Source organism: Kogia breviceps, chromosome 5 (assembly GCF_026419965.1).
Source record: "Kogia breviceps isolate mKogBre1 chromosome 5, mKogBre1 haplotype 1, whole genome shotgun sequence".
Classification (NCBI taxonomy): Eukaryota; Metazoa; Chordata; class Mammalia; order Artiodactyla; family Physeteridae; genus Kogia; species Kogia breviceps.
The window spans coordinates 141517957-141545498 of NC_081314.1; the positions used below are offsets into that span (position 1 = coordinate 141517957).

Genomic DNA, 27542 nt, shown 5'->3' on the forward strand with positions numbered 1-27542 from the left:
CAGGGAACTATATCCCGCATGCCACAACTAGAAGATCCTGCATGCCACAACTAAGACCCAGAGCAGCTAAATAAGTAAATATTCAAAAAGGGGGAAAAAAAAAAAAAACTTTTGCCCAAAGGCATTAAAAGATTTGCAGTAAATGATCAGGAATTCTGAAGCAGTCTATCCTGCTACCATTTGCTTAAACAAACAAAAAGCTCAAAAGAAAAAGAATGTGGGGGGCGGGGACAGCAGATGAACCAAAGCAGCCCCCTTAGCATGGGAAGGGAAGTAAAATTTTCCTTTTATCTCTGTTTCCATTTTTTCTTACCTACGCATTAATTTGCTATAAATCTAAATCACTTCAATGTTCTCTTATTTGAAACTGTTCTCAGCACTTAGATTTTAAGACTGACAAATCATAAAGGAATTGAGGATCTCAAGGTGTTTTCAACACTCACTATCCCAGCAGTTGGTGAGCATTCACACAAACCCCTGACAATATTTTAATGTGATAGTTACTATTGTTTGGAATTACCACCCCAAGGCACTCAATTCCCTTCATTAAATAACAGTTCAATTATATTAACTACAGTGTGCTTTGAGGTAATTTTTTTTTTTTTTTTTTGCACAGGCTCCGGACGCGCAGGCTCAGCGGCCATGGCTCACGGGCCCAGCCGCTCCGCGGCACGTGGGATCTTCCCGGACCGGGGCACGAACCCGCATCCCCTGCATCGGCAGGCGGACTCTCAACCACTGCGCCACCAGGGAAGCCCAACCAGCAATCTTTAATTAGCCATGATACCTTCTGCTTTGTTCCTCCATCACAAATATTTTGGTGAAACAGGATATTCGCAGGAAAGCCTGCTACTTACCATCAGCAAAAATTCCCAGCCAAAAGTCAGAAGTACCCCCCCCCCCCGCCAGCACACAGACTCTCCAGCCTTTCAAAGTACATCCTTCAAGAGCATATCCAATCAAAGAGACCCAAAGATCCAGACATGGATGCCGGCGTGCGTACCTGGCAAAGAACAGCTTCTCCTCCACATGTTCCGAAAGGCACTTGCACAATCAGCCTGTCCTTGTCCTTGCTGTCCAGGTGGCCCTGGAGCTTGCCCAGGCTGAGTGGCTCCCCGGGGCCCGCCTCGTAAACGCAGCCGCTGCTCAAGACGCTGAGCCTCACCTGGCTCCAGTCCGCCTTGCAGAAAACCAAGCTCTGGACTGTGTCCTGCAGTGGGGCCTTCCTGGTCACCCGGAAGCCAGCAAGCGTGAAGGGTGATGACAGGCCCAGGACCTTCCCTCCCTGAGAAAGATAGGCCATGAACCTCCGGGACAGGTCCGCGGGGATGGGCTCCCTCGTGGCAATGACCACCAACAGGCAGTTGTCTGGCCACGGGTCCCTGAGAGCACTTTCCAGCGGCAGGTGGTAGAGAGCGTAACAGTTGGTGTCCACGCAGTCGGCCAGAGCTGACCGGACCTGCTGGAGCCGGCCCAGGGCGTCCTGGGAGTCGGACCCCACGTAGAGAAGGATGTTGGGTGCCTTTCCCGTGAGGTTGACCCTCCTCTGTTCTCTCTTGGGGCAGAGGTCATACGTGATCCCCTCCAAACCACTGCTGTAGTCGTAAGGAAGATCTGGAATGTTCTCGGCAGAGGCAAACTTGACGGATTCGATGGTGCTGTTCTCAAGCTCCAAACACTCGTGGCAGCTAGAAAGATGGAGGTGACAGTGCTCGACGGAGCCCACGCCTCTGTCGCTCTCCCCGGCAGGCTCGGCCCTAAGGGCACTGCCTTGCCCCTGCATGGGTGCAGGACCCAGAACCTGGCAGTCCTCTCTGCCAACGTGCTCCATAACCTCCAGCTCAGGCTTGCTCTCAACAGAAGATTCAGGCTGGGGCTCTAGGAGCTGGGCTGGCGTGTCCGAGGCCTGATCCTTAAGTTCCTTCAGATCGGAGTCGTGCAAATGGACAGCTAAAGAGAACAGAAAAGACAATCCATCCATCAGCCCTCTGCTTTGTCATGCAGCTCAGCTCAGAACCTCAGGGTGCGCTCTGCGCTGCACGACCTACCTTCCAGGGCAGCCCTCATCCCCCCCCCAACTCTGAGGCCTCTTTGGGAACCACGTAGCTGCTCCCACCTGCTAGGAGGGTGCCCCCGACATCCCGAGTAAAATGGCACATTTCCACACCATTCCCATACAGATCAGAAAACCTCAGACCCCCTTATTGACTGCTGAAGAAGGTGAGATTTGGAGAGGTGATTTTGTCCACTTGCTTATAGATTCAATTTTGTGGCTATCAATCTCCTACATGATAATGAAACTCAAAAACAAGGCACATAGCTAGAGTCTATCCACGCACGCGCCAGGAAAAAGCCACTGTCGGGACACTTCATTGGATCTTGCCAGTATCTTGACCCAGGTCTGGAACATAAGTTTACAATCACTGATTCAAAAAACATTTACTGAGCGCTTGCTAAACATCTGGCATGGTATTAGGCACATGCAAATGGCCAATGGGGAAATGAAGTGATTTTCACAAATTTCCAGAGCTGGTGACACTCATTGGCTCAAGATACAAATGAAGACTTTCTTGTAAGTCAATTATACTTCAATAAAATAAAATGTTAAAAGTATATGTGTACATCGGCTTCGCTGGGCGTGCAGTGGTTGGGAGTCCGCCTGTCAGTGCAGGGGACGCAGGTTCGAGCCCTGGTCCGGGAGGATCTCACATGCCGCAGAGCAACTGAGCCCGTGCGCCACAACCGCTGGGGCCCACGCGTCTGAACCCCGTGCTCCGCAATGGTGGGGGAACCACCACAGTGAGGGGCCCGTGCACCGCAGTGGGGAGTGGCCCCCGCTGTCCGCAACTGGAGAAAGCCCGTGCGCAGCAACGAAGACCCAACGCCGCCAGGAGGAAATTAATTGATTAATTAATTAATTAAAAATTATATATGTGTATACATATACATAAAAAAGACTTACATGGACATGGACAGCCTACTTTTAAGCCTAATTAAGGAAGAACATTTTGAGTGTTTCCTGAAAAAAAATGTGTCCCAAAATGATGTAGTATATATGTTTTAAGTAAAAAAAGAACTGTTAGATTTAGAACCTCATAGTAACACTGGCTGTGCCTTCCATTCGGTTGAACTATGGTCTAGAAACCAGTTATACTGTATTAGAGTGTGTGAAATAAATATTATATGGGTTCTAAATTTGCATGCCATTTCATGAACAACGCAATTATGGGAAATCCTTGTTTAAGAATTTGAAAAGCACTAATGATATATAGTCAGGGATAAGCACCTCAAAAAAAAAAAAAAACCTGACACATGTATGAACGTTATACTATTATGGTTGTATCCAAACTGCTGGCTGAATTAAGCTGCAAATAAGCACTGCCCTTAAGTCATACCAAACAACAGTCCTTCAGCTCATAACTAACGGCATCCTGCTATGATGAAAACATTTCCTAAGATGACTTACAAACGATCTTTTGGGGTATCAGTCCGTTAGCCACCTGGAGTCTATCTTCAAGGAACGCCACTCCCAGCTTGCTGAAGTCATCCACACTTGCTTTGGCGATTAACTGATAAGGATCCCCAGGTCTGCACGCTAACGGAGAACAACAATCCGACCACTTCACAATCTGAGAAGAAGTGGATGAGGGCGGAGGAAGAGAGGCAGGATGAGATTTTTCTTCTCTAAAATAACCAGATACTTTACTTTTCCCTTCAGCTCCCACCACTATATTACAGTCAAACAGTGAATTACTGGATAGTACATTTTAACATCAAAGATGTCCTGGTTCAAACATTCTCATTTCCACTTAACAGCGCTTACAAAGCACTAGATGTACTCTCTCATTTGAAAGTAACTGAAGTCGGAACTGCTTTTCAAGGGACTAAAAGGGGAAAGGGCCATTCCCTACATGCTGGAAAGACATAAACTTGCCCTTCACCAACAGGAAGTAGGAGAGAACAAGCCCGCAATATCCAATGATTCATGGATATTCATTCACCCTTAGATCAGCTTTTCTCAAAGTGGGGTCCAAGACCCACTACAGCAGAACTCCTCGGAAGCAGATGAAAACTTCATGTTTCTGGGCACTACTCTCTGTCTGGTGCTCCAGACTCTCTGGACTTGCAGCCCAGGAATCAGAAGTTTAAACACGCTTCCCATCGATTCCGGAATGTGAGAGCAACCGTCTCCAGAGAGCTCCGGCCTGTCGCAGTTCACATTTCCACCACAAGGGGGACAGGGAAAAGGAGAGTAGACAAAGCTCAGTCCTTTAAGCCAGCGGTCCCCAAACTTTTTGGCACCAGGGACCAGTTTCGTGGAAGACAATTTTTCCACGGACCAGGGTAGGGGGGATGGTTTCGGAATGACTGAAGCACATTCCACTCACTGTGCACTTTATTTCTATTATTATTACACTGTAATACATAATGAGACAGTTATACAACTCACCTTAATGCTGACAGGAGGCGGAGCTCAGGCGGTAATGAGCGGCGGGGAGCGGCTATAAATACAGATGAAGCTTCACTCGCCCATCCACCGCTCGCTCACCTCCTGCTGTGTGGCCTGGTTCCTAACAGGCAATGGACCAGTACCGGTCCATGGCCCAGGGGTTGGGGGCCCCTGCTTTAAGCCTTCCAGTGTTTATGAAAAAATTTGAGACTGGGACAAGACAGGGAGCCCCTTGGAGTTGGGAGCCTGGCTCTGGAGCCCCAGATCTGGGTCTGGTTCAAACTCTGCCAACCCTCTCGGAACGTCTCAAATCTCAGCTTCTTCATTTCATAAAACAGGAATAATGACAGTACCCGTCATTGTATAGGTTTGTTATGTTAATGAAATTAAAGAGTTTATGTAATGCCCCCAGTAGAAAGCTTGGGACAGAAAAAGTGTTCAATTAATGGAAGTTGCTATTATTAGAATCTGGCTTTAAAAGCAATATTGAATGTAGTGGTCCTCTTCCAAGATGCCATGAATAATTTCCCTACTTCCCAAAATCTTCTCAGGGATGTCCTGCCCCAAATTTCATGATCAGAGATATATACTTTTGAATTCCATTTTTATATTGTTAGGTTAGGTTTTTAGAAGTAACTCTTGCTGAAAACAATTTTTAAATGCTGGATATGGACTTCCCTGGTGGTCCAGTGGTTAAGAATCTGCCTTCCAATGCAGGGGACGCAGATTCAATCCCTGGTTGGGGAACTAAGATCCCACACATCACAGGGCAACTAAGCCCTCGTGCTGCAACTACTGAGTCCGTGTGACAACTACAGAGCCCAAGTGCTACAACTAAGACCCGACTCAGCAATAAATAAATAAATAAGTAAATGCTGGATAACTAAAGAAAACATCATTTTAAAAGCACTGGAGGGCTTCCCTGGTGGCGCAGTGGTTGAGAATCCGCCTGCCAATGCACGAGCCCTGGTCTGGGAAGATCCCACATGCCGCAGAGCAACTAAGCCCATGAGCCACAACTACTGAGCCTGCGCTGTAGAGCCCATGAGCCACAACTACTGAGCCCATGCGCCACAACTACTGAAGCCCGCGCACCTAGAGCCCGTGATCTGCAACAAGAGAAGCCACCACGATGAGAAGCCCGTGCACTGCAACAAAGAGTAGTCCCTGCTCACCGCAACTAGAGAAAGCCCGTGTGCAGTGACGAAGACCCGATGCAGCCAAAAATAAATAAAATAAATAAATTTATTAAAAAAAAAAAAAAGCACTGGAGAATTGACTAGATAATGAAGAACTTCCAGGCCAAATGCCAGGGTAAATCCTGAACCTACAGAGGTAAGGGGAATTCCCATAAGCCAAGGAACTTTGGCCCTGAGGTTACTTGCTTATCCAGGAAACCTGGGATTTAAAAGTCAGGGCCCATTAATTAATAAATAAATAAATAAATAAATAAATAAATAAATAAATAAAAGTCAGGGTACAACTGGCATCAAGATAAACATATAGATCAATGGAATAGAACTGAGAGTATAGAAATAAACATATACATTTGTAGACGATTGATTTTGGACAAGGTTCCCAAGACAACTCAAAGGGAAAGAATCATCTTTTCAAAAACTACGCTGGTACAACCAGATATCCACATGCAAAAGAATGAAGATGTACCCCTATCTCATACCATGTATTACCAGGTACAAAACTAACTGAAAATGGATCAAACCCTCAATATAAGAGCTAAATCTACAAAACTCTTCGAAGAAAACATAGATGTAAATCGTCATGACCTTAGATCAGGCACTGGATTCTCAGATAAGACATCAAAAGTACAAGCAATAAAAGAAAAAAATAAATAAATTGGACTTCATCAAAATTTTTGAGTGGGGCTTCCCTGGTGGCGCAGTGGTTAAGAATCCTCCTGCCAATGCAGGGGACACGGGTTAGAGCCCTGGTCCGGGAAGATCCCACATGCCACAGAGCAACTAAGCCCATGTGCCACAACTACCGAGCCTGCACTCTAGAGCCCGAGAGCCACAACTACTGAAGCCCAGGTGCCTAGAGCCCGTGCTCCACAATAAGAGAAGCCACCACAATGAGAAGACAGTGCACCACAATGAAGAGTAGCCCCCGCTCACCACAACTAGACAAAGCCCGTGTGCAGCAACAAAGACCCAACACAGCCAAAAATAAATTAATTAAATAAATAAATTTATAAAAAAAACAAAATTTTGTGCTTCAAAGAACACTTTCAAGAAAGTGAAAAGACAACCCACAAAATGGGAGAAAATATTTGCAAATCATGTATCTGATAAGAAATTTGTATCCACAATATATAAAGAATTCCCACAACTCTGTGCTTCCCTGGTGGCACAATGGTTAAGAATCCGCCTGCCGATACAGGAGACACGGGTTCGAGGCCTGGTCCGGGAAGATCCCACATGCCACGCGGCGGCTGGGCCCGTGAGCCATGGTCGGTGAGCCTGCGCGTCCGGAGCCTGTGCTCCGCAACGGGAGAGGCCACAATGGTGAGAGGCCCACGTACCGCAAAAAAAAAAAAAAAAAAAGATGGACAATAGGGAATTTCCCTGGTGGTCCAGTGGTTAGGACTTCACACTTTCACTGCCAGTCGGGTTCAGTCCCTGTCAGGGAACTAATATCTCACATGCCATGAAGCGTGGCCAAAAAAAACAAACAAAAAAAATGGACAGTAACAAATATTGAGGATGTTGAGAAATCAGAACCCTAATACTCTGCTGGTAGAAATGTAAAAGGGTGCACCCTCCTTGGAAGAGTTCATCAGTTTCTCAAAAAGTTAAACAGAGTTTCCAAATGACCCAGAAATTCCACTCCTAGGTATATACCTAAGAGAACTAGAAATATACATCTACACACAAAACATGTACACAAGTGTGCACAGCAGCATTATTCATAATAGCCAAAGAGTAGAAATACCCCAAATGTCCATCAACAGATAAATGGATAAATAAAATGTATATATCCATACAATGGGATATTATTCAGCCATGAAAGGGAATGAAGTACTGATACATGTTACAATGTAGATGAACCTTGAATACATTATGCTAAGTCTAGGAAGCCAATAACTAAAGGTCACATATTATATGATTCTATTTACATGAAATATTCAAATCAGACAAATCTATAGAATTGGAAAGTAGATTAGCGGCTCCCAGGGACAGGACCACTGGAGACTGACTACTGATAGGTACACATTTTTTTTTTTGGGGGGGGGGGGCGGTGATAAAAATGTTCCAGAATTAGATGGTGGTGATGACTGCACAACTACTGAATTGTAATTATACACTTTAAAAGGATGAAATTCATGGTATGTGAATTGTATCTCAATTTTAAAAAGAAAAAGAAAAGAGTCTGGGGTCCTCCAAGGTTCAACACTACCCCACAAAATCATTATGCCTTAGTATTTCATTTCTCTCCTTAAAGAGAATTCAAACTGAATTTAACTTTTCTCTTTAGGCAAAGTTTTTAAAGTTGAGAAACACTGCCTTCGAGGGAAAAATAATAAATGCAAGTCTTTATGGTCCAAAGGTCGAAATGCACTAATCAGTCTAGCCTATTTGGAGAAAGAGAAACGTCAGAGTTTTTAGCTCTTCGTGTAGCTTTCCCTCCCTTTTACCACCTACTTCTCCCACCTCCTCCCAGACATCCAGCCGGACTGAGCAGGATTCACCTGGAGGGGCCAGCCTGCCCGGGGCAGGACTCTGAATGTCAAATAGGACACCTTTGGGCTTCCCTGGTGGCGCAGTGGTTGAGAGTCCGCCTGCCGATGCAGGAGACACGGGTTCGTGCCCTGGTCCGGGAGGATCCCACGTGCCGCGGAGCGGCTGGACCTGTGAGCCGTGGCCGCTGAGCCTGCGCGTCCGCAGCCTGTGCTCCGCAACGGGAGAGGCCACAACAGTGAGAGGCCCGCATACCGCAAAAAAAAAAAAAAAAAAAAAATAGGACACCTTTGATGCAGGGTGAAGAGTTGAAGTCTACAATTCAGACAAATATTTAGTTGATTCCCAGCTTTGAGAATGCAGGAAGGATGTCAGCTCAGGAGGATGAGAAGATAAATTATCGCCTTGGCAAGAGCTGACTTTTCACATGAAGATGAATGGGAAACCTGAAAAGAAGCAATGCAACCTCCTGCATGAGGCGAAAAGCATCTTTGTTCTCAGCGCTCTCGCTGGCAGAGAATAAGGACAAATACTCAGCCGGTGGGGAAACAGCCCAGAATTTAGTTGTTCAGACGTTGATGTAGCACCCTGCTGCAGCGGGCACTGGCGTGGAGCTGCGCCTCAGAGTAAGCACTTCCTGTAAAAGGAGCCAACAATGAAATCCTCACACCCAGGAGAGACGCAGGAGATAAAGCAAGGGGGCAAGGACAGGAAGCAGCCAGAGAACAATATATACACACGTCCCTGATCAAGTTTCTCAACTAGGCCGGCTGTTTCCTCACCTCAGTGCATTTCCTTTTTCTAGGAACGTGGTCCGTGAGCCACAGACCATGCAAACTCCTCCAAGCGGCGCTGCGGCCCCGATCAAAGCAAAGCCGCAGTGTCACCGGGACTCATCCAGGGTGTCTGCCATCCGCCTGCTGGCTAAAAGCAAACAGGCCACTTCCCATATGCACTTCCAGCTGGAGACAAAGGGGCAGAGGAAGAAAGGAGAAAGTCAAGCAGAAGGCTTACTCCCCAAGATCAAAGGCAAAGAGGCCCTGGTCAGCCCTAAACAAGGGGAAGTCCTCCTCTCCTGTGCAGCCTGCAGAAAGCCCTTCCACAACCCGAGTCTGGGACTTGAGGCCGCAGTGACTCCACTGATGTGTCCACTCCGTTCAACTCAACACACACATCGTGCACCAGGAAGGCGATCCAGGGACCAAGGGAATGGGGTTAAACTCTCTACCACAAATTGCCCTCCCCAAGGCCGCCTGCAGCAGCTGCGGAGCAGAAGTTGTGCAGCTAATCAGGCAATGGGAATCTCAATAACCACTTAGGTGATGGTTAATCTACGTGCCAGCTCAGCTAGGCCACGGTACGTGGATATTTGGCCAAACATCAGTCCAGAGGGGACTGTGAAGATATTTTTTAAATGTGGTTCACATTTAAAATGAGTCAGCTTGAGTAGATTATCCTCTGTAATGTGGATGAGCCTCGACTAATCAGTTGAAGGCCTTACAAGAAAAAGACTGAGGTTCTCAGGGAAAGAGGGAATTCTGCCTCTAGATTGCCTTCAGACGCAAGCTGGAACATCTATCTCCCGAGTTTTCAGCCCCCGGCCGGCCCTGCAGATTTCACACCACAATCACATGAGCCGATTCCTTAAAATAATCTCTTTCTTTCTGTTTCTCTCCCCCACCACTTCCTCCCTCTCTCTCCCTATATATGTACACATATATATGTATGTATGTATAATGCACACGCGTGCACACATGCGCGCGCGCGCGCGCGCGCGCACACACACACACACACACACACACACACACACACACACACACACACACCCTATTCTGTTTCTCAAGAGAACCACATAAATACAAGTTGCAATCAGTTACCCTGAATAAGATCAATGTCACAGCATCGACACTGCTAATTTTTTGGCTCTTGTTTCTCCTCTTACAAATCAATGTAATTATATGCTAGGTTTGTAAACATCTAGTAATGAATTGAATGAAGGAGGGCTAGACACAAAGAGACGTGAAGAATCTGAAACCAGGGGAGTAAGGGGAACAGGTTATTTCTTACTTTCAATTATTCTCAATGCCTTTTGGGTTTGAAAACAGAAAAGATACAAGAGTACTACCAAATTCATTGTCACGCTATTATTTAAAAAGATACGGGGCTTCCCTGGTGGCGCAGTGGTTGAGAGTCCGCCTGCCGATGCAGGGGACGGGGGTTCGTGCCCCGGTCCGGGAAGATCCCACATGCCGCGGAGCGGCTGGGCCCGTGAGCCATGGCCGGTGAGCCTGCGCGTCCGGAGCCTGCGCTCCGCAAAGGGAGAGGCCACAACAGTGAGAGGCCCGTGTACCACAAAAAAAAAAAAAAAAAAAAAAAAAAAAAGATACGGTGCCCCACGGTGCTCTTAAGAGAAGGGTGTTGGAAAATCAAGTGACAGTGTAAGGGATATGACAAGTCCACAGCAAGCAAGAGATGAGATAATAAAGTGACCCAGATGAGACTTAAGGTGGTTCTGCAAAACCGTAACTGACCAGAAACTCAAGAAAAAGGGTGGTCTAGGTGTTCTAATTTTCTGAATAAATGAGAGCTAATCAGAAAATAATAGAAATACCCTTGTTGTCATAACCTTTTTCTATTATGTGTGTTCTTCTTTCTTTTTTTTTTTTTTTTTTTTAACTTTTTTCTTTTTGGCCACACAGCTCACAGGGTCTTAGTTCCCAGACCAGGGATCAAACCCACGCCCCCTGCAATGGAAGCGCAGAGTCTTAACCACTGGACTGCCAGGGAAGTCCCTATCATGTGTGTTCTTTAGATGCTCCATAAGCACCTGAGACCCAATGTCTACAGTGTACTGCACTAGCACCCCCAATTGTTCACTTTATATCCCTGCTCCACTGATGCTGGTAACCCGAGGAAGAGGAGAAGCTTTAACAGACATCCAAAGTGTTCTGGTTATCCACTGCTGGTAACAAACCACCCCAAAATTTAGTGGCTTATGCTCATCATTTATTTTGCCCACAAATCCCAATTTGGGCAGAGCTTAACAAGGACGGCTCAACTCTGCTCAACATGGCATCAGCTAGGATGGTTCAACTGGGCCTGGATGATCCACTTCCAAGATGACTTCCTCATACAGCTGGCAAGCTGGGGCCGCCTGCCAGCTGGGAACTCAACTAGGACTGTCCACGGAGGGCCTCAGTTCTTCTTCATGGGGACTTTGCCACAGGGCAGCTTGAGCTTCCTCACAGCATGGGAGCTGGGTTCCAAGAACCCAGGCGGAAGCTGCATGGTTTATTATGATCTAGCCTTGGAGGCGCCAGAATGTCTCTTCTACCACATCCTATTAAATAAACAAATCACTAAGGTCAGCCTAGATTCAAGAGAGGGGTATAAGACTCCACCTCTCAATAAGAGAAAGGGGGCTTCCCTGGTGGCGCAGTTGTTGAGAGTCCGCCTGCCGATGCAGGGGACGCGGGTTCGTGCCCCGGTCCGGGAAGATCCCACGTGCCGCGGAGCGGCTGGGCCCGTGAGCCATGGCCGCTGAGCCTGCGCGTCCGGAGCCTGCGCTCCGCAGCGGGAGAGGCCACAGCGGTGAGAGGCCCACGTACCTCAAAAAATAAATAAATAAAAAAAAAAAAAATAAGAGAAAGGAATTTGCAGCCAGCCATCTTAAATCTACTACACTGAGTTTCACCCAGCTCTCTCCCTCCTCCACTCTGTGTGAGACCGACATGCTCTTTTGGTCTGGTCCCTGCAAGGGAAAGATGTGTGGAGCAGAGCCTAGAGCAGTTGCAGCTTGAAACACCAGCAGCAAACCTGATCAGCCTGTGTGACACGAGCAAAAACAAAGATTTGTTGTTAGAAGCCACTGAAATTCTGAGGTCATCTGTTATTTCAGCAAAGCTGAGAAAACCAAGGTGCAAAACTGCATTCTTTACAGGGGTCCCTCCACCAGTCCCTCCTGCCACATTCCCTGTCTCCAGGAATGACCCACCATCCACCCCAAAATCCTTCATCATCTCATAAAAAGCTCCTACATCTGTCCCCATCTCCCCCCTTCCTATTACCAATACTCTGCAAGGCTCGTCTCCGTCCCCACATGGAGTACAATCTGTTCCAGGTTTGCCTCCCTGATCCAGTCTCCAATCTGCATGAATTGTGATCTTTCTAATGTACAAATCTGCTAATCCTGCTTAAAAAAAAATTTTTTTTAAAGGAAAAGAAAACCAAAAAGGAATAATAATTTTTTTTTAAAAAGAAAAAGTTTTAGCCTACTGTCCATAGGATAAAGTCCAAATTCCTAATTAGTGCTAAGAAAACTTTTACAATCTGTGTATCCTGTGTATTTGCCATACCATTAAAGAACACTCAATTTTGCTACATAAAAAACAAGAACAGGGCTTCCCAACCAAATGCAGTGGTTGCAACTCCACCTGCCGTTGCAGGGGACACGGGTTCGTGCCCCGGTCCGGGAAGATCCCACATGCCGCGGAGCGGCTGGGCCCGTGAGCCGTGGCCACTGAGCCTGCGCGTCCGGAGCCTGTGCTCCGCGACGGGAGAGGCCACAGCAGTGAGAGGCCTGTGTACCACAAAAAAAATAAAATAACATCAAGAAGAACAAACAGCATGAAGATCATATTTATATTAAGTCAGTAACTTTTAAGACATGCTAAAGATAGGGGAGACGAAAGGAACGTATGTGTGTTGAACATAGATAAAAGGGACAGAACAAAAGACAGTATTCCTCCTAAGCAGAAAGTCGTGGATGGACCAAGTAAATCTTAAATATTAGCAAGACACAAATCATGCCACCTCCAGATTGACAGTTACGTCATCTCTAAATCAGCCACCCATTAGGGTCCCATGTACAGTCTGCCTAGAAATACAGGTAAAATGCACAGCTTCTCAGCAGGTCACTAGTAAGCCGCAGCTCTTCCAGGCATACATGTCCCGAATCTCTCCAACACAGCAAGTGTGTGCTGGCCACAGGCACCCTCCATCTGCCGAGTCCCGTTCAACCCCAACTCCGGTCCTTGTAACCACACCCTCGGCGGGGAAGGCAGATGCAGCAGAGAGAGGCAGGACGTGTGAACACTGCCTAGCTCAGGATTCAGGGGTGCGGTCCTTCCATGCCTCAGCCACCCCATCTAGGTGTTAACGGACCCCAGAACTGTCTGTTTCTTGCTGTACATTTTGAATCGATTTAATAAACTGTGCAGTTTGAGCGTCTTAACTTTTTCTGTGAGCCTCTCTAGTCTGTGACCGCTGGATAACCTGCCTGGTAATGTTCTGGAAAGCTATCACTACATCAAGGTAACTTCCCACGTAACACTCCAGCCCCATCTTTCCCCTCTGGCCTTCTCCAACTGTACTGAACTGTGTGCAGTTCTCCAAGTGCAAATGCTATGTGCCTCCGCATCTGCTGTTCTGACTGGAAGCCTTGTCCTCCTTCTTCACGTAATTCCTGTTTTTTCCTTAAAAACTCAGATATTACTTCCCGCCCCTGGAACATCCTTCCTGACGCCGCCCCATCTGGACAGATTCACCATCAGCCCCATACTTGCTTTCCAGAGCACTTTTTTTTTTTTTTTTTTGCGGTACGCGGGCCTCTCACTGTTGTGGCCTCTCCTGTTGCGGAGCACAGGCTCCGGACGCGCAGGCTCAGCGGCCATGGCTCACGGGCCCAGCCGCTCCACTGCACGTGGGATCTTCCCAGAGCGGGGCACGAACCCGCGTCCCCCGCATCGGCAGGCGGACTCTCAACCGCTGCGCCCACCAGGGAAGCCCTCCCAGAGCACTTTTCACGATGAACTTTACTTGTTCCTTTCCTTAGCTGTCTTCTCCCTGACACTGTGAGCTCCTTAAGATGACCGTGACTGTCGTCTCTAAATGCATCTTTCATCTCCATATGACATACCTCCAGCCCTAGCACACAATCTGGCACATAATAGGCACTCAGTAAACCTTGGGTGGAGGAATGAATGAAGGCCTTGAAAGAATAATAGAAACATTAGTGAATTTTCTACAATAAGAGAACTGTGTAAGTTCTTTGGGTCAGAGATTCTTACGGAACAGGACTGCTAATATAAGCACAGAAGATACTGAAAATTGAGCTGAATCTGCCACGACCCATTGGTATCTACTATGGTACCTAATAAAATAATTAGAACACAGTCTACTGTGCAATAAATATCTGTTAGTAAAAGAATGACTAAGTGAAAATATGAATATGTGAATGCTACATTTTTTAAACTTAATTCCTGAGATTCATTTATTTGCTGTTGGGGGTCTGTAGAAAAACCACAAATGCAAGCCATCTGAGATATCCAAAGTTTCAAAAGATGCCATTTTCTGACATCTGTAAGAACGGTATCGCATCTGTAAGCATGGTATTGTACAATCCTAAAAATGGGAAAGAATGTAAGGTCTCAACAAGTTCAAAAGTCTTTCCTCTATAATGTATTTGCTGTTAAATATCTTAGGATCCTGTCAAATTTAAATGACTTTAGAGTTAGGTGAAAAATACATAGAGTCATAAGAGCCCCCAAGCTGCAAAATCCCATCAAACAATCAACCTGAATGGTAACAGCAGATCCAGAAGACAGAGACCTGTGAAATCAACTCCTTTTTAAGATCTGAAGCACAGGGACTTCCCTGGTGGCGCAGTGGTTAAGAATCTGCCTGCCAATGCAGGGGACACGGATTCGCGCCCTGGTCCGGGAAGATCCCCACATGCTGCAGAGCAACTAAGCCCGTGTGCCACGACTACTGAGACTGTGCTCTAGAGCTCACAAGACACAACTACTGAGCCCACGTGCCACAACTACTGAAGCCCTGTTGCTCTGCAACAGGGGAAGCCACCGCAATGAGAAACCCGCGCACGGCAACGAAGACCCAACGCAGCCAAAAGTAAATAAATAAATAATTTTTTTTTTTTTTAAAAAGAAAACTTCAACCTTTAATCTGATAACTTTGGTTTTCTTATCTTTAAAAATGACAATAATGGACTTTCCTGGAAGTCTGGTGGTTCAGACTCCACGATTCCACTGAAGAGAGCACAGGTTTGATCCCTGGTAGGGGAACTAAGATCCCACATGCCACACACCACAGCCAAAAAAAAAAAAATTACAGTAATATCTTGTAGAATTGTAAGCATTACAGGTAATACATATAAATGCCAAGCAGGGGCTCAATACATTTTATCATTATTATCATAAGTATACATAAGGCTTAATAAAACAGTAGGAACCTGCAGGAGAAAACATAATGTCGTAGCATACTAGGCTACTCTCAGGCCACCTGCCAAATCCTATGCCCCCTCCCGAGCCCCAAACAAAGGAGAGTTTCCTGCTCTCCTTTACTTCACCTATCTCCTAACTCTCATTTCTAGCCACCTTGAGTTGCAGTCAATTATTCCCAGTCTTATTCCTCTCTTCCTTTTTGTTCATCCAAACCCAATGTCTTTTTTTAAAAATATTTATTTAATTTATTTCTGGCTGCGTCGGGTCTTAGTTGTGGCACACAGTCTTCTCTAGTTGTGTCGCGCAGGCTCCAGGGCGCGTGGACTCTGTAGCTGTGGTGCCTGGGCTCCAGCTGAGGCAGGCGAGCTACGTAGTTGTGGCACGCGGGCTCAGTAGTTGTGGCACGCGGGCTCAGTTGCCCCGCGGCATGTGGGATCTCAGTTCCCTGACCGGGGATCGAACCCTCGTCCCCCGCATTGTAAGGCGGATTCTTTACCCATGGACTACCAGGGAAGACCCCATTACAATGTCTTAAAGACAGTGTTTGTGAGATGGAGGTCCAGTGACTAGGTTTTCTGTCATCAGCAAAACCCCTCCTGGACTATCCACGCGGCAGGTGGGGAACATAGGGTGGGTGAGTAAAGGCAGAAAGGACTCATCACAGACACCCGAGCAGAAGCAGCACGCGAGGGGGTTAGGGTCAGATTTCCATGAACCTGAGAGGTGCTGGCTTTGGTCAGAAGGCATCCATGGAGAGCTTACGCCAGAGTGCAACCCCGCTGGATATGTGCCTAGAAAGATAACGGGCCGTCCAGAGGAAACCACACCGAAGGCACCCAAGATGGGATGACATCTTCACAGTTTCAACAAAAAGATAATGAAGAAGAGAATGGAATGAGGAGGGATGGCAGTGAAGGAGTAAAGCAGAGACACCTGGGGAGTGGAATTAGTAGAGCTCGTAACCGAATGGCAGGAAGGACGCGGGAGGGGGTGAAAGGAAGCACAGTTTGGGGTGTTCACCTGAGATTTTCTTTTTTTCCAGCAGAGGGATATAAACAACCAGTGTGGGACACATTACTGAGTTTGAAGTGCTTTCGGAATACTTGGGGTGAAATCTCCAGGAAGTATGTGGCAATATAAATCATCGGATTTTGGAAGCAATAAGTTGTGGGGCGGGACCCTATGACCCGGGGAGAGATTTGAGCAGCGCTGCGCAGTAACATGCCTCGAGCCACAAAACAACTTAAAACACAGGTAGCTTTTTTCTTTTTTGGGGGGCTGCGCCGCATTGCATGCAGGATCTTAGTTCACCAACCAGGGATCAAACCCGTGCCCCCTGTGGTGTACAGTGGAAGCACAGGGTCTTAACTACTGGACGGCCAGGGAAGTCCCAAAACACAGTTAGGTTTAAATCTAGCAGCCACATTAAAAAGGTAAAAAGAAACAGGTGAAAGTAATTTTACATATATATATAATTTTTTTTTTCTTTTTTCCCCTGGCCGTGCTACAGCCTGCGGGATCTTAGTTCCCTGACCAGGGAGTAAACCTGGGCCCGGCAGTGCCAGAGTGAGAGTGCCGAATCCTAACCACTGGGAATTCCCTACTAATATATTTTTACTTAACCCAAAATATCAGAAAAGAAAGGGAAGGTAAAAGGCCAGGTAAAAGCACTCATCAAAAAACCAAATTAGTTTTGATTATGGTACACAAGTGAAAAACACGGTACTCACAGTTTCCGAAGAGGACGATGGTCTCTGTAAAGTGTCACCTTGCACCCAAATGTTCTCTGTCACAAATGCTATGTGTTCTGCTTCAAGTATAAAAGGAGAAACCAGAAACAGGGCCCATTTGTTCAAGTCATCAATGGACTGGATAGAGGGACAGAAACACAAAAAGGAAGGACTCAATATGACTTCAAACCACAACTGCCATTTATATCAACATCCAGGACAATGCCGCCTCTGCAATTCCAGGTGGCATCTAAATAAATAAGGTCATTGGATGCTCTCCTATAGACCACATTAACCCTGCATTTTTTTTGTTGAACTGTGACTATTTAAACAGCTGCAGCATCCCTCAATGTCTCATGACAGTTTTAACATCTCTAGATATTTCTTATCAAGCAATTAATTCTGAAACTTATTCCCACCATTCCTTACTGCTGAGAGCATGTAGGAACCTTCTAAATTACAACTTGGAAGCACATTTAAAGATGAGGCAGGGCTTCCCTGGTGGCGCAGTGGTTGGGAGTCCGCCTGCCGATGCAGGGGACACGGGTTCGTGCCCCGGTCCGGGAGGATCCCACATGCCGCGGAGCGGCTGGGCCCGTGAGCCATGGCCGCTGAGCCTGTGCGTCCGGAGCCTGCGCTCCGCAATGGGAGAGGCGGCAACAGTGAGAGGCCCGCGTACCACAAAAAAAAAAAAAAAAGATGAGGCAGCTCAGGGACTTCCCTGGCGGTCCAGTGGTTAAGACTCCGTGCTTCCACTGCAGGGGGGCACGGGTTTGATCCCTGGTCGGGGAACTAAGATCCCACATGCTGCTCAGCGTGGCCAAAAATAAAGAAAAAGATGAGGTGGCTCAGAAGTGCCCGATGGTCAGCAGAAGCCTGTTGCTGACAGATGCCCGAAGAGCTATTCCTCCTCTTCCTCCAGCCATTATAGCATCAAGAGTGGTTAGCACGGACTTCCCTGGTGGCGCAGTGGTTAAGAACCCGTCTGCCAATGCAGGAGACACGGGTTCGAGCCCTGGTCCGGGAAGATCCCACATGCCGCGGGGCAACTACACCCGTGCGCCACAACTACTGAGCCTGCGCTCTAGAGCCCGTGAGCCACAACTCCTGAGCCTGCATGCCACAACTACTGAAGCCCGCGCGCCTAGAACCCGTGCTCCGCAACAAGAGAAGCCACCGCAATGAGAAGCCCACGCACAGCAACTGAGAGCAGCCCCCACTCACCACAACTAGAGAAAGCCCTCGCGCAACCAAAAATAAATTAATTAATTTTTTTTAATTAAAAAAAATTGGTTAGCAGATTGGATGTGTCCATTAGTCTCTGCTCTTCTCCTGAAACTTCTCTAAAAGAACTGTACATTAATCTACACCAAAAACAAGGCACATCCTTAGCAGAAAAAGCTGAAATCTAAGGCTGCCCGTCGGGGGTGCCTAATCATCACCCCGCCTCCTCAAAAAAAAAAAAGGCATTTGGGTAAAGCTCCATAGTTGCTTATCAGTTCAAATCTGCCCTTGCTGGGAAGATCAGAAAGTATTTTCACCAGGCCTAGTAACCTGGCACAAAGCAGAGGCTTAATAAATATCTGTTGAACCAATTAATGAATGAAAATGAGGGAGAAAAAAACTCCTCCTATGGGTAAACATAATTATCAATATAATAGTTAAAAACAAAAAACAGACTGTCCACTTTACTCATGGAAAATGTGTATATTACACAAAAAGTTTAAAATTTCCGGTTTGTATAAACTCTCTTTGGTGATACTTACCAGTTCTTGGGGGACCTTCAATTATATAAACATACACTATCAGTACTTATGCATATGATTTGAAGTATATAAGATAATGGACACAGCAAAGGCATAAGATTCAGTTCTGTAAAGTTACTTCAGCCCAGGTAGACCGACAACAGGTACCAACAGGTACGTACTGAACCAAATCACCAGCCCCATGATATCTGCAATCTTAGATAACAGTAGCTAATCACAAATAGTCAAACTTTCCAATTGTAGGCCTCAAACATCAGAGCTTAAACTCAACAATCACTACTTCATTTGTTGAAATACTGAGTGACTATTACAGGTCAAGCTGCTTAGCTAAACAGACCCAGTTCCTAGGGAGAAAAGGATAAAAACCAGACATAATGGAAAAGAATATATATATATGTGTGTGTGTGTGTATATATATGTATATATATATGTGTGTATATATATATATATATATATATATATGTATAATGGAACCTCTGCTGTACAGCAGAAATTAGCACAACACTGTAAATCAACTCTACTTAAATTTTAAAAATGAAAAAAAAAATAATGTCACAATAAAAAAAATAACTGTAAATATGAAGCGCAATTTAAAGTCTATGAGGATACAGAGGTGGCTGGCCACATCTAGTCTGGAAGCTCCGGGGCATCTCTGTGAGACAGTGATTTCTGGGCAAAGTTCTAAGAAGGACAGGAAGTTACAAAAACCCTGAAAGCCCAGAGCTGGTTTGGCCCACGTGTCCCTACACCCTGCTGGAGCAGTCAGCAAGGGCTGAAGAGCATTAGTTACAGGTATCAAAGTTAACAGAAGCCCAATAAAGTCATGGAGATGTGCAAAAGTAAAACTGTCTCCCAAGAGAATGAAAGACATTTGCATCTCATTATTTTTTGGATGTTCATTATTTCTACTCTAATCTAAACCTTTTAGAGGTAGTTTCTTTTTTAAATAAATTGATTGATTGATTGATTGGCTGCGTTGGGTCTTCCTTGCGCGCGCACGGGCTTTTTCTGGTTGCAGGCAGCGGGGGGCTACTCTTCCTTGAGCTGTGCAGGCTTCTCATCGAGGTGGCCTCTCCTGTTGCGGAGCATGGGCTCTAGGCGTGGGGACTTTGGTAGTTGTGGCTCGCGAGCTCTAGAGAGCAGGGTCAGCAGTTGTGGCGCATGGACTTAGTTGCTCCGTGGCATGTGGGATCTTCCCTGATCAGAGATCGAACCCGTGTTCCCCGCATCTGCAGGCAGATTCTTAACCACTGCGCCACCAGGGAAGTCGCTAGAGGTTATTTTTTAAGTAAATGAATCCAGTTTGGAAACCACTACTATAGAAAAATCCACCCCTCAATTTTTCCTCATTTTATTACCTTTCTCAATCAGGGTTCCTTACAAGAATTAAGCCCTCCCTCCCTCAGGAGTCCATTGTATGTAACGAATGAACACCTAGGCGATATTGCATATGCACTCTCTTAGAACTTACTCATATTCTGTGTTATATAGTATACCAACAAGGATGGGTATTTTAAAAAATAAATAAATTTATTTATTTATTTTTGGCTGTGTTGGGTCTTCGTTGCCGCCCGCGGGCTTTTGCGGGCAAAATTTTTCTACTTGCGGCGAGTGGTGGCTACCCTTCGTCGCGGTGGGCAGGCTTCTCATTGCGGTGGCTTCTCTTGTTGCGGAGCACGGGCTCTAGGCGCGCAGGCTTCAGTAGTTGTGGCACGTGGGCTCAGTAGTTGTGGTGCACAGGCTTAGTTGCCCCTCAGCATGTGGGGTCCTCCCGGACTGGGACTCGAACCTGTGTCCCCTGCATTGTCAGGCAGATTCTTAACCACTGGGTCACCAGGGAAGTCCCAGAATGGGTATTTTTGATTTGTAGCAGCAAAGTATAATTCCATGTCTAAGCATAACCTCAACAAAATATTCAAACCTGAGATAAGATTTTAATTCCCACATGGTGTATGGTTTTACACACAAAGAAAATCTCATTTTAATGCTACGAGTGATCCAACTTTCCAGAAGGAAGAAGAAAGGACAAGAAACCCATCAAAAGCAACACACTTTGGGCTTCCCTGGTGGCGCAGTGGTTGAGAATCCGCCTGCCGATGCAGGGGACACGGGTTCGTGCCCCGGTCCGGGAAGATCCCACATGCCGCGGAGCGGCTGGGCCCGTGAGCCATGGCCGCTGGGCCTGCGCGTCTGGAGCCTGCGCTCCGCAACGGGAGAGGCCACGACAGTGAGAGGCCCGCGTACCACAAAAAAAAAAAAAAAAAGCAACACACTTTTAAATGTTAATGACAAAGTGGGTGAAGTCAATGGAAATTTGCACAGAACTGCACTGTGAAGCCCATTTTCAATAGCAGAGTGGGAAGAACTACGGTTCCCATTCACAGAAAGAGAGCTGAGGTTTTGCAGAGATCAAACGGCAGCCCCAGGTCACACTGTGGGTGACAGCGCCGGCTGAACTTACAGCCTTACAGCCACCAGGACAAGTATTGGGCCAAAAGACAAGATTGTGCGCAAACCGAAACCAAAAAGATTCAGAGCTAATCAGTAGGTGCCCGACTGGTAAATGACGCAGCTGACAGGGCAGTTTTTGTCACCTCGGGAACACCTGACAGAAAGCTGAGGATTTGCTGTTTTTCTCTGAAATCAGGTTCAACCAAACTCCAGCCCACAGGGTAGGCAGAAGAGGATGTCAGGAAAGAGGCTCTAGGTGGGCATTGCTCAGGTGCTAATCGACTCCGCACAGGCGCACAGGCACAAGCCTACTTTGCACCGCCAAGAGCCAGGCGTCCATACGCTCGCGCCGGCACCCCGTGGAGAGGAGACCAGATCGCCTGTCACAGTTTCGGTCTCTGATCCCACTATCCGGGCCTCCATGGGCATCGCGTGCAGTGGAGCCCCGGAGCCTGATGGCTCCCCAGACCCCACGGTCGCGACCTCCTGGCGGCGCAGAGGGCGCCCCCGGGCTGCACAGCCCAGGGCGGAGCGCGGGGTCCCGGGGGCGCTTCCGGCTCGGGGCCGACCCCAAGGCCGCGCCCCGCCCGGCCCCGCCCCCGCGCCCGCGCCCCCCGCCCGGCCCCGCCTTCCGCGCCCCCCGGCGCCCGCGCTAGCCCGCCTACCTGGCTCTCGCCCACGCAGAAGACGCGGCCGCCGCGGCTCAGGCACACGCGGGCGCCTTGGGGCTGCGCGGCCGCGCGGCAGAAGGTGAAGGAGCAGCGCGAGGCGCGCAGCTGCTGCACCGTGGTGCGCACTAGCGCGGCGGGCCCGCGCCCCCAGCGCGCCCACAGGTACAGGTAGCACAGCGTGATGAGCATGGCCGGCCGGCCGGCGGCGGAGCGCGAGCCCGGGACGCTCGCACCACCGGCCGGCCCGCCCGAGCGCTCGGCCCCGCCCTCCCGCCGGCCGGAAGAGGCCGCGCCGCCGGGGAGAGGCCGCGCCGGCTGGAGAAGGCCGCGGGGTGGTGGGGGAGGGGGAAGTTTGTATGGAGGGAGAAGGGAGGCCTGGACTGGAGGGAGGGGTGTGCGGAAGGGAGGTGACGGAGGGAGAAGAGAGACCGTGCCCGGGGAGGTGAGTGGGAGGGGATCAGGGGAGGCCGCTCAGGGTGGAGGTAAAGTGATGGAGGGAGAAGGTGGGCGGTGAGGTAGGTTGGGGACCTGGGGGGTAAGCCCGGTAGCCCGCTTAAGCCAGAGTCTGACCTCCTTTGCTTGAGGGGTGGGAGGCGGAATGAGGAAGGGGCTGTGTATATGTTTATAACGTCCACAGCCGACATTAACCAGCCAGCAGCGTGCCAGGAGCCGAAGTGTGCCGATACACGCAACTGCTGCCCAGTCCAAGTGGGAAGATGAGGTGAGGCTGTTTTTATTAGGTTATACTAGGCCTTCATGCAAAAAGAACTTTAAGATAAATGACATAAGTTCATACAGTGCAGGGCTTCCCTGAACGTCATTAAGTCCTGAGACCAGGTGTGTGATCTCAATTAAAAGATAGTGGGGAGGGCTTCCCTGGTGGCGCAGTGGTTGAGAATCCGCCTGCCGATGCAGGGGACACGGGTTCGTGCCCCGGTCCGGGAGGATCCCACGTGCCGCGGAGCTGCTGGGCCCGTGAGCCATGGCCGCTGAGCCTGCGCGTCCGGAGCCTGTGCTCCGCAACGGGAGAGGCCACAGCAGTGAGAGGCCCGCGTACCACAAAAAAAAAAAAAAAAAAAAAAAAAAAAAAAATTCATACAGTGCAATAATAAGTGTATTTCTGGACTCTTAAAGTAAGGACAGGAAACAAGCTGAAGACAGAGGAGCACTAAAAAGGCGGCCTGGGGCTCTTGAATACGCGGGTCACCAGTTTGACTGCGAGTATCCTAAGATCAGTAGAGAAAGGGAAACAGGATTCAGTGTTCTTGTCCCCTAAGAGAAGCATAATGATTCCGCATGCTGACAGAGGTTTCTCCCCGGAACATCATTTTTTTTTAAAGGCAGTAGGTAAAGAACAGGGTCCTCAACAACTCTGAAGCAGAGCAGAGGTTTTTCCCTAGGTTGCCTCCTGTTCTGGCATTTGATGTCAGTGGATGGCATATTGCAGTAAAAGCAATCAAGGGAGGCCACTCCCAAGACTTTCTTAATCCCAGGGCTGATTTTCAAGTACCCTGACCATTTATTCACCTGCTTTATAACAGCAGTATAGGAAGCCCACTTTCAGACCCTCAGCCTTCCTCTCAGATGACAGAAAATTCTCCTCGTTGCATATAGCAACAATACATTTAAAAAGAGAGAGAAACCAAAAGGAAATAACTGGACTCAAAAACAAGGTAAGCATCAAGTGGACCAAAAATGGAAAAAAGACAGTAAGTAATGAGCAGGGCTGAAGCCACATCCTACATGTCCCTACAGGGCAGCGGGCAGTTGGGAAGTAGATTCTGGCACAGTAACAAGACCTAAAATTGTGTCACTGGAGGAACAAATGAGCAAGTCTCATCTGAGGAGGGACTTCTCCCATCCATGATAACGCAGGGCTAAGAAGTCAGAAATTTAGAAAATGAAAAGGCTTAACAGAGTGATTAACCCTAATGTCCTACTAGAAGAGCACTTCACATAGCCTTCTGGAGTTCGCTAAATTATGGCTCTAAGGACCATCCTCTCCCCCCCACCAGCTAGGAATGGAGAGGTCATCTCTTCTACCTGAAAGAGACAAGCATCCCTAGTTTTTCCAAGTTCCTTAAGAGCTTTGCACCCTCTGCTTCCCACAGACATCATAACTCCATGTGGCCAGATGGGAACTTTCCAGGTTTGCCGTTAGATCCTTCAAGATGTCATGGTCTCAGAAAACATCATGGGAAAACGTGAGGATCAACCAGTTCTCGGTTACAAAGAATGGGGTCCATAGTGGGTCAGTATGAACTGAGAAGGGGGTAAGGTCCCTTCCGGACCCTTGGATTGAGGAACACTGATACCATTTATGCCCAGGAAGGAATACAGTAATGCAGGTAGAAGGAGAGGAATAAGAAAAGTCACACAGTAGGCCCTGTTTATGATCCCACATCAAATGATGTGAAAAGGCTCAGGGATGGAGCTTAGGTTCATCCAGATAGCAAAGGGGAAAGATGTAAAAGTAAGACATCAGGGGATCTTACTGTATATGTACCTGATTCACATCCTGTAGTCCCTCACTACTCAAAATTTGGTCCTTGGATGTATCGGGATCACCTGAGGACTTGCTAGAAATGCAGGATCCCATGCCCCACCCCAGAACCACCAAATCAGTATCTGCACTTTAACAGAATCCCCAGGTAATTCACAAAGTTCAAGAAGCAGTGCTAAAGTCACCTCTGTCACTCCCTGCATCTGCGTTACTCTAGACTCATAACAAGCCTCTTCCAAATGGTGGAGAAAAAGACCACAGAGTAGGAATTTAAAAACAAGACTCTGTGATTCATAGGAACATCACTACAGGAAGGAAAGCATTGCTCGACAGCCAGTGACTGCAGACCACCTCAGTAGTAATCCATCAAAATGATTGGCTCTCTCTAAGAACAGCCTTCCCCGGGACTTAACTGGTGGTCCAGTGGTTAGGACTCCACATTTCTACTGCAGGGGGTGTGGGTTCGATCCCAGGTCGGAGAACTAGATCAGGCATGTTATGCAGCACCACCAAAAAAAAAAAAAGAACAACTTTCCCATAATCGGTCTCTAGTCTCCAGCCCTTAGGAGACATGCCCTGGAAATGATGGTTTGGGGACAGGGCAGAGTGTAAGCCAAAAGAATATCACTCCTCTAGGGAAAGCTGTCCTACCCCCATTTAATAGATGACTGCTCCTCCCCAGGGGAAGCCTATTATACTGACATCAGCTCTGTCTGAACTTGGAAAGCATTCAGAACGCTAGTAAGTCAAATGACCAGAGCTGGGAAGGATAGTTTGTTTTTGAAATAACCTGAGTCTAGTAGGAAACTTGAGTAGACACTGAAATTTAAATAGCCGAACTGTAGGGACTTCCCTGGTGGTCCAGTGGGTAGGACTCCTTTTTTTGTTTGCAAATTTTTTTTTAAATATTTATTTTATTTATTATTATTATTTTTTGGTTGTGTTGGGTCTTCGTTGCTGTGTGGGGGCTCTTCTCTAGTTGCAGCGAGCGGGGGCCACTCCTCGCTGTGGTGCGCAGGCTTCTTATTGCGATGCCTTCTCTTGTTGCAGAGCACGGGCTCTAGGCATGTGGGCTTCAGTAGTTGTGGCATGCGGGCTCAGTAGTTGTGGCTCACAGGCTCAGTAGTTGTGGCACACAGGCTTAGCTGCTCTACAGCACGTGGGATCCTCCCGGACCAGGGCTCAAACCCGTGTCCCCTGCATTGGCAGGCGGAGTCTTAACCACTGCGCCACCAGGGAAGCCCGGGTAAGACTCCTTGATCCCAGTGCAGGGGGGCCCAGGTTTGATCCCAGGTCATGGAACTAGATCCGGCATGCATGCCACAACTATGAGGCCGCATGCCGCAACTAAAGATCACAAGTGCCACAACTAAGACCCAGTGCAGCCAAAAAAATAAGTAGCTGAACTGTAAACAGTTCACTTTTAGCAGGTAAAGTACATAGTCTCTATTTTGTAGATAAAAGAAAACTGTTCCCCCCAACAGTGTTGGACTGCTAAAAACAAATGATATTCAGAGGTCCCCAAAGTCTCAAGAATGGCCATCTATTTGAAAAGTTGGCCTCCAAAAAAATAAATAGATATTTAATTTCCCCCCACCCCCGCCATGCCCCAGGACTTGCGGGATATTAGTTCCCCGATGAGGGATTGAACCTGAGCCCTCAGCAGTGAAAAAACAGTCCTAACCACCGGACCACCAGGGAATTCCCCAGATATTTAATTTAAATCATGAGGTTTCGTTGGTAAAAAGGATAAAATGTAAAGAGCTTTTCTTTGAATATTTGACTGTCTGGAAAATGTCAGTATGATTATCTGCATACACATATGCAGTTAAAAATCAAGTGAATTAAACTTTTTAAACCAATAGTCCTTTTTATTTTTATTTTTTTTTTATTTTTTTTTTTTTTGCGGTACGCGGGCCTCTCACTGTTGTGGCCTCTCCCGTTGCGGAGCACAGGCTCCGGACGCGCAGGCCCAGCGGCCATGGCTCACGGGCTTAGTTGCTCCGCGGCATGTGGGATCTTCCCGGACCGGGGCACGAACCCGTGTCTCCTGCATCGGCAGGCGGATTCTCAACCACTGCGCCACCAGGGAAGCCCCCAATAGTCCTTTTTATTATTGGTTTACACTCAAAAAGGAGAATGCAGTTTGGGACTGATAGAAACAAGCTACTAGCCAAAGAATAGATCAGAGGCTTGGGCCAGGATCAGGGCCTCAAAGGGAAACAATTGTTATTTAAATCTTGCTGATTAGCAAATGCCCAGGCCCTACAAAGGTAGGGATCAAACCAACCAACACCACCACTACCCTTGGTCAAAAATTAATTTTGTACCATATAATCCAGCATGCCACAACTACGGAAGCCCACACACCTAGAGCCCAAGCTCTGCAACAAGAGAAGCCACGCAATGAGAAGCCCGTGCGCCGCAACTAGAGAGAGCCTGCGCACAGCAGCGAAGACCCGATGCGGCCAAAGATAAATAAGTAAATAAATAAGTTTATTTATTTATTTTTTTTTTTTTGTGGTACACGGGCCTCTCACTGTTGTGGCCTCTCCCGTTGCGCGGAGCACAGGCTCCAGACGTGCAGGCTCAGCGGCCACGGCTCACGGGCCCAGCCGCTCCGCGGCACGTGGGATCTTCCCGGACCGGGGCACGAACCCGTGTCCCCTGCATAGGCAGGCGGATTCTCAACCACTGCGCCACCAGGGAAGCCCAATAAGTTTATTTTTTAAAAAAACCATTTGGCAGATAAACATGAAAAGGTGCTCAATCTGAAAAGCATCTGCAAATTAAAACCTTAACGGGAATTGGTATATATGCCCAACAGACTGGCAGAGATTCCCTTCTTAATCCCTAAACCTGTGGCTTCTCCCCTCATTGCTCAAAGATCTAACCATTCTCAGTTTTCATCCCTCCCATTTTTCCACACCATTTGCCTCCCTGGCTAATGGTGTCTCTGTCTCTACCAGTCAGGGAAATAGAAACCACTGATGGAGGATTTAATACTGAGAGTTGGCTACAGACACTCTGAAGGT

At 47.7% G+C, this 27542-nt stretch overlaps 1 protein-coding gene across 2 annotated transcripts in view; it reads right to left on the minus strand.

The window, feature by feature from the left end:
- The window catches only part of HLCS (holocarboxylase synthetase), a 195790-nt gene extending 173522 nt beyond the window's left edge, over nt 1-22268 (minus strand). Inside the window, exons 1-4 of one of the 2 annotated variants that reach the window (XR_010840861.1) lie at nt 21999-22267; nt 17117-17254; nt 3467-3629; nt 1004-1950 (exon numbers count right to left, since the gene is read on the minus strand). Coding sequence is in view for 1 of the 2 variants with exons in the window: in XM_059064053.2 (XP_058920036.1) it covers nt 1004-1950; nt 3467-3629; nt 17117-17254; nt 21999-22193 (1443 nt within the window). In the remaining variant the exon portion in view is untranslated. Of the gene's footprint in view, nt 1-1003; nt 1951-3466; nt 3630-17116; nt 17255-21998 lie in introns of both variants that reach the window. The other variant, XM_059064053.2, reaches the window with a different exon arrangement.
- Between the last annotated feature and the right edge of the window lie 5274 nt (nt 22269-27542).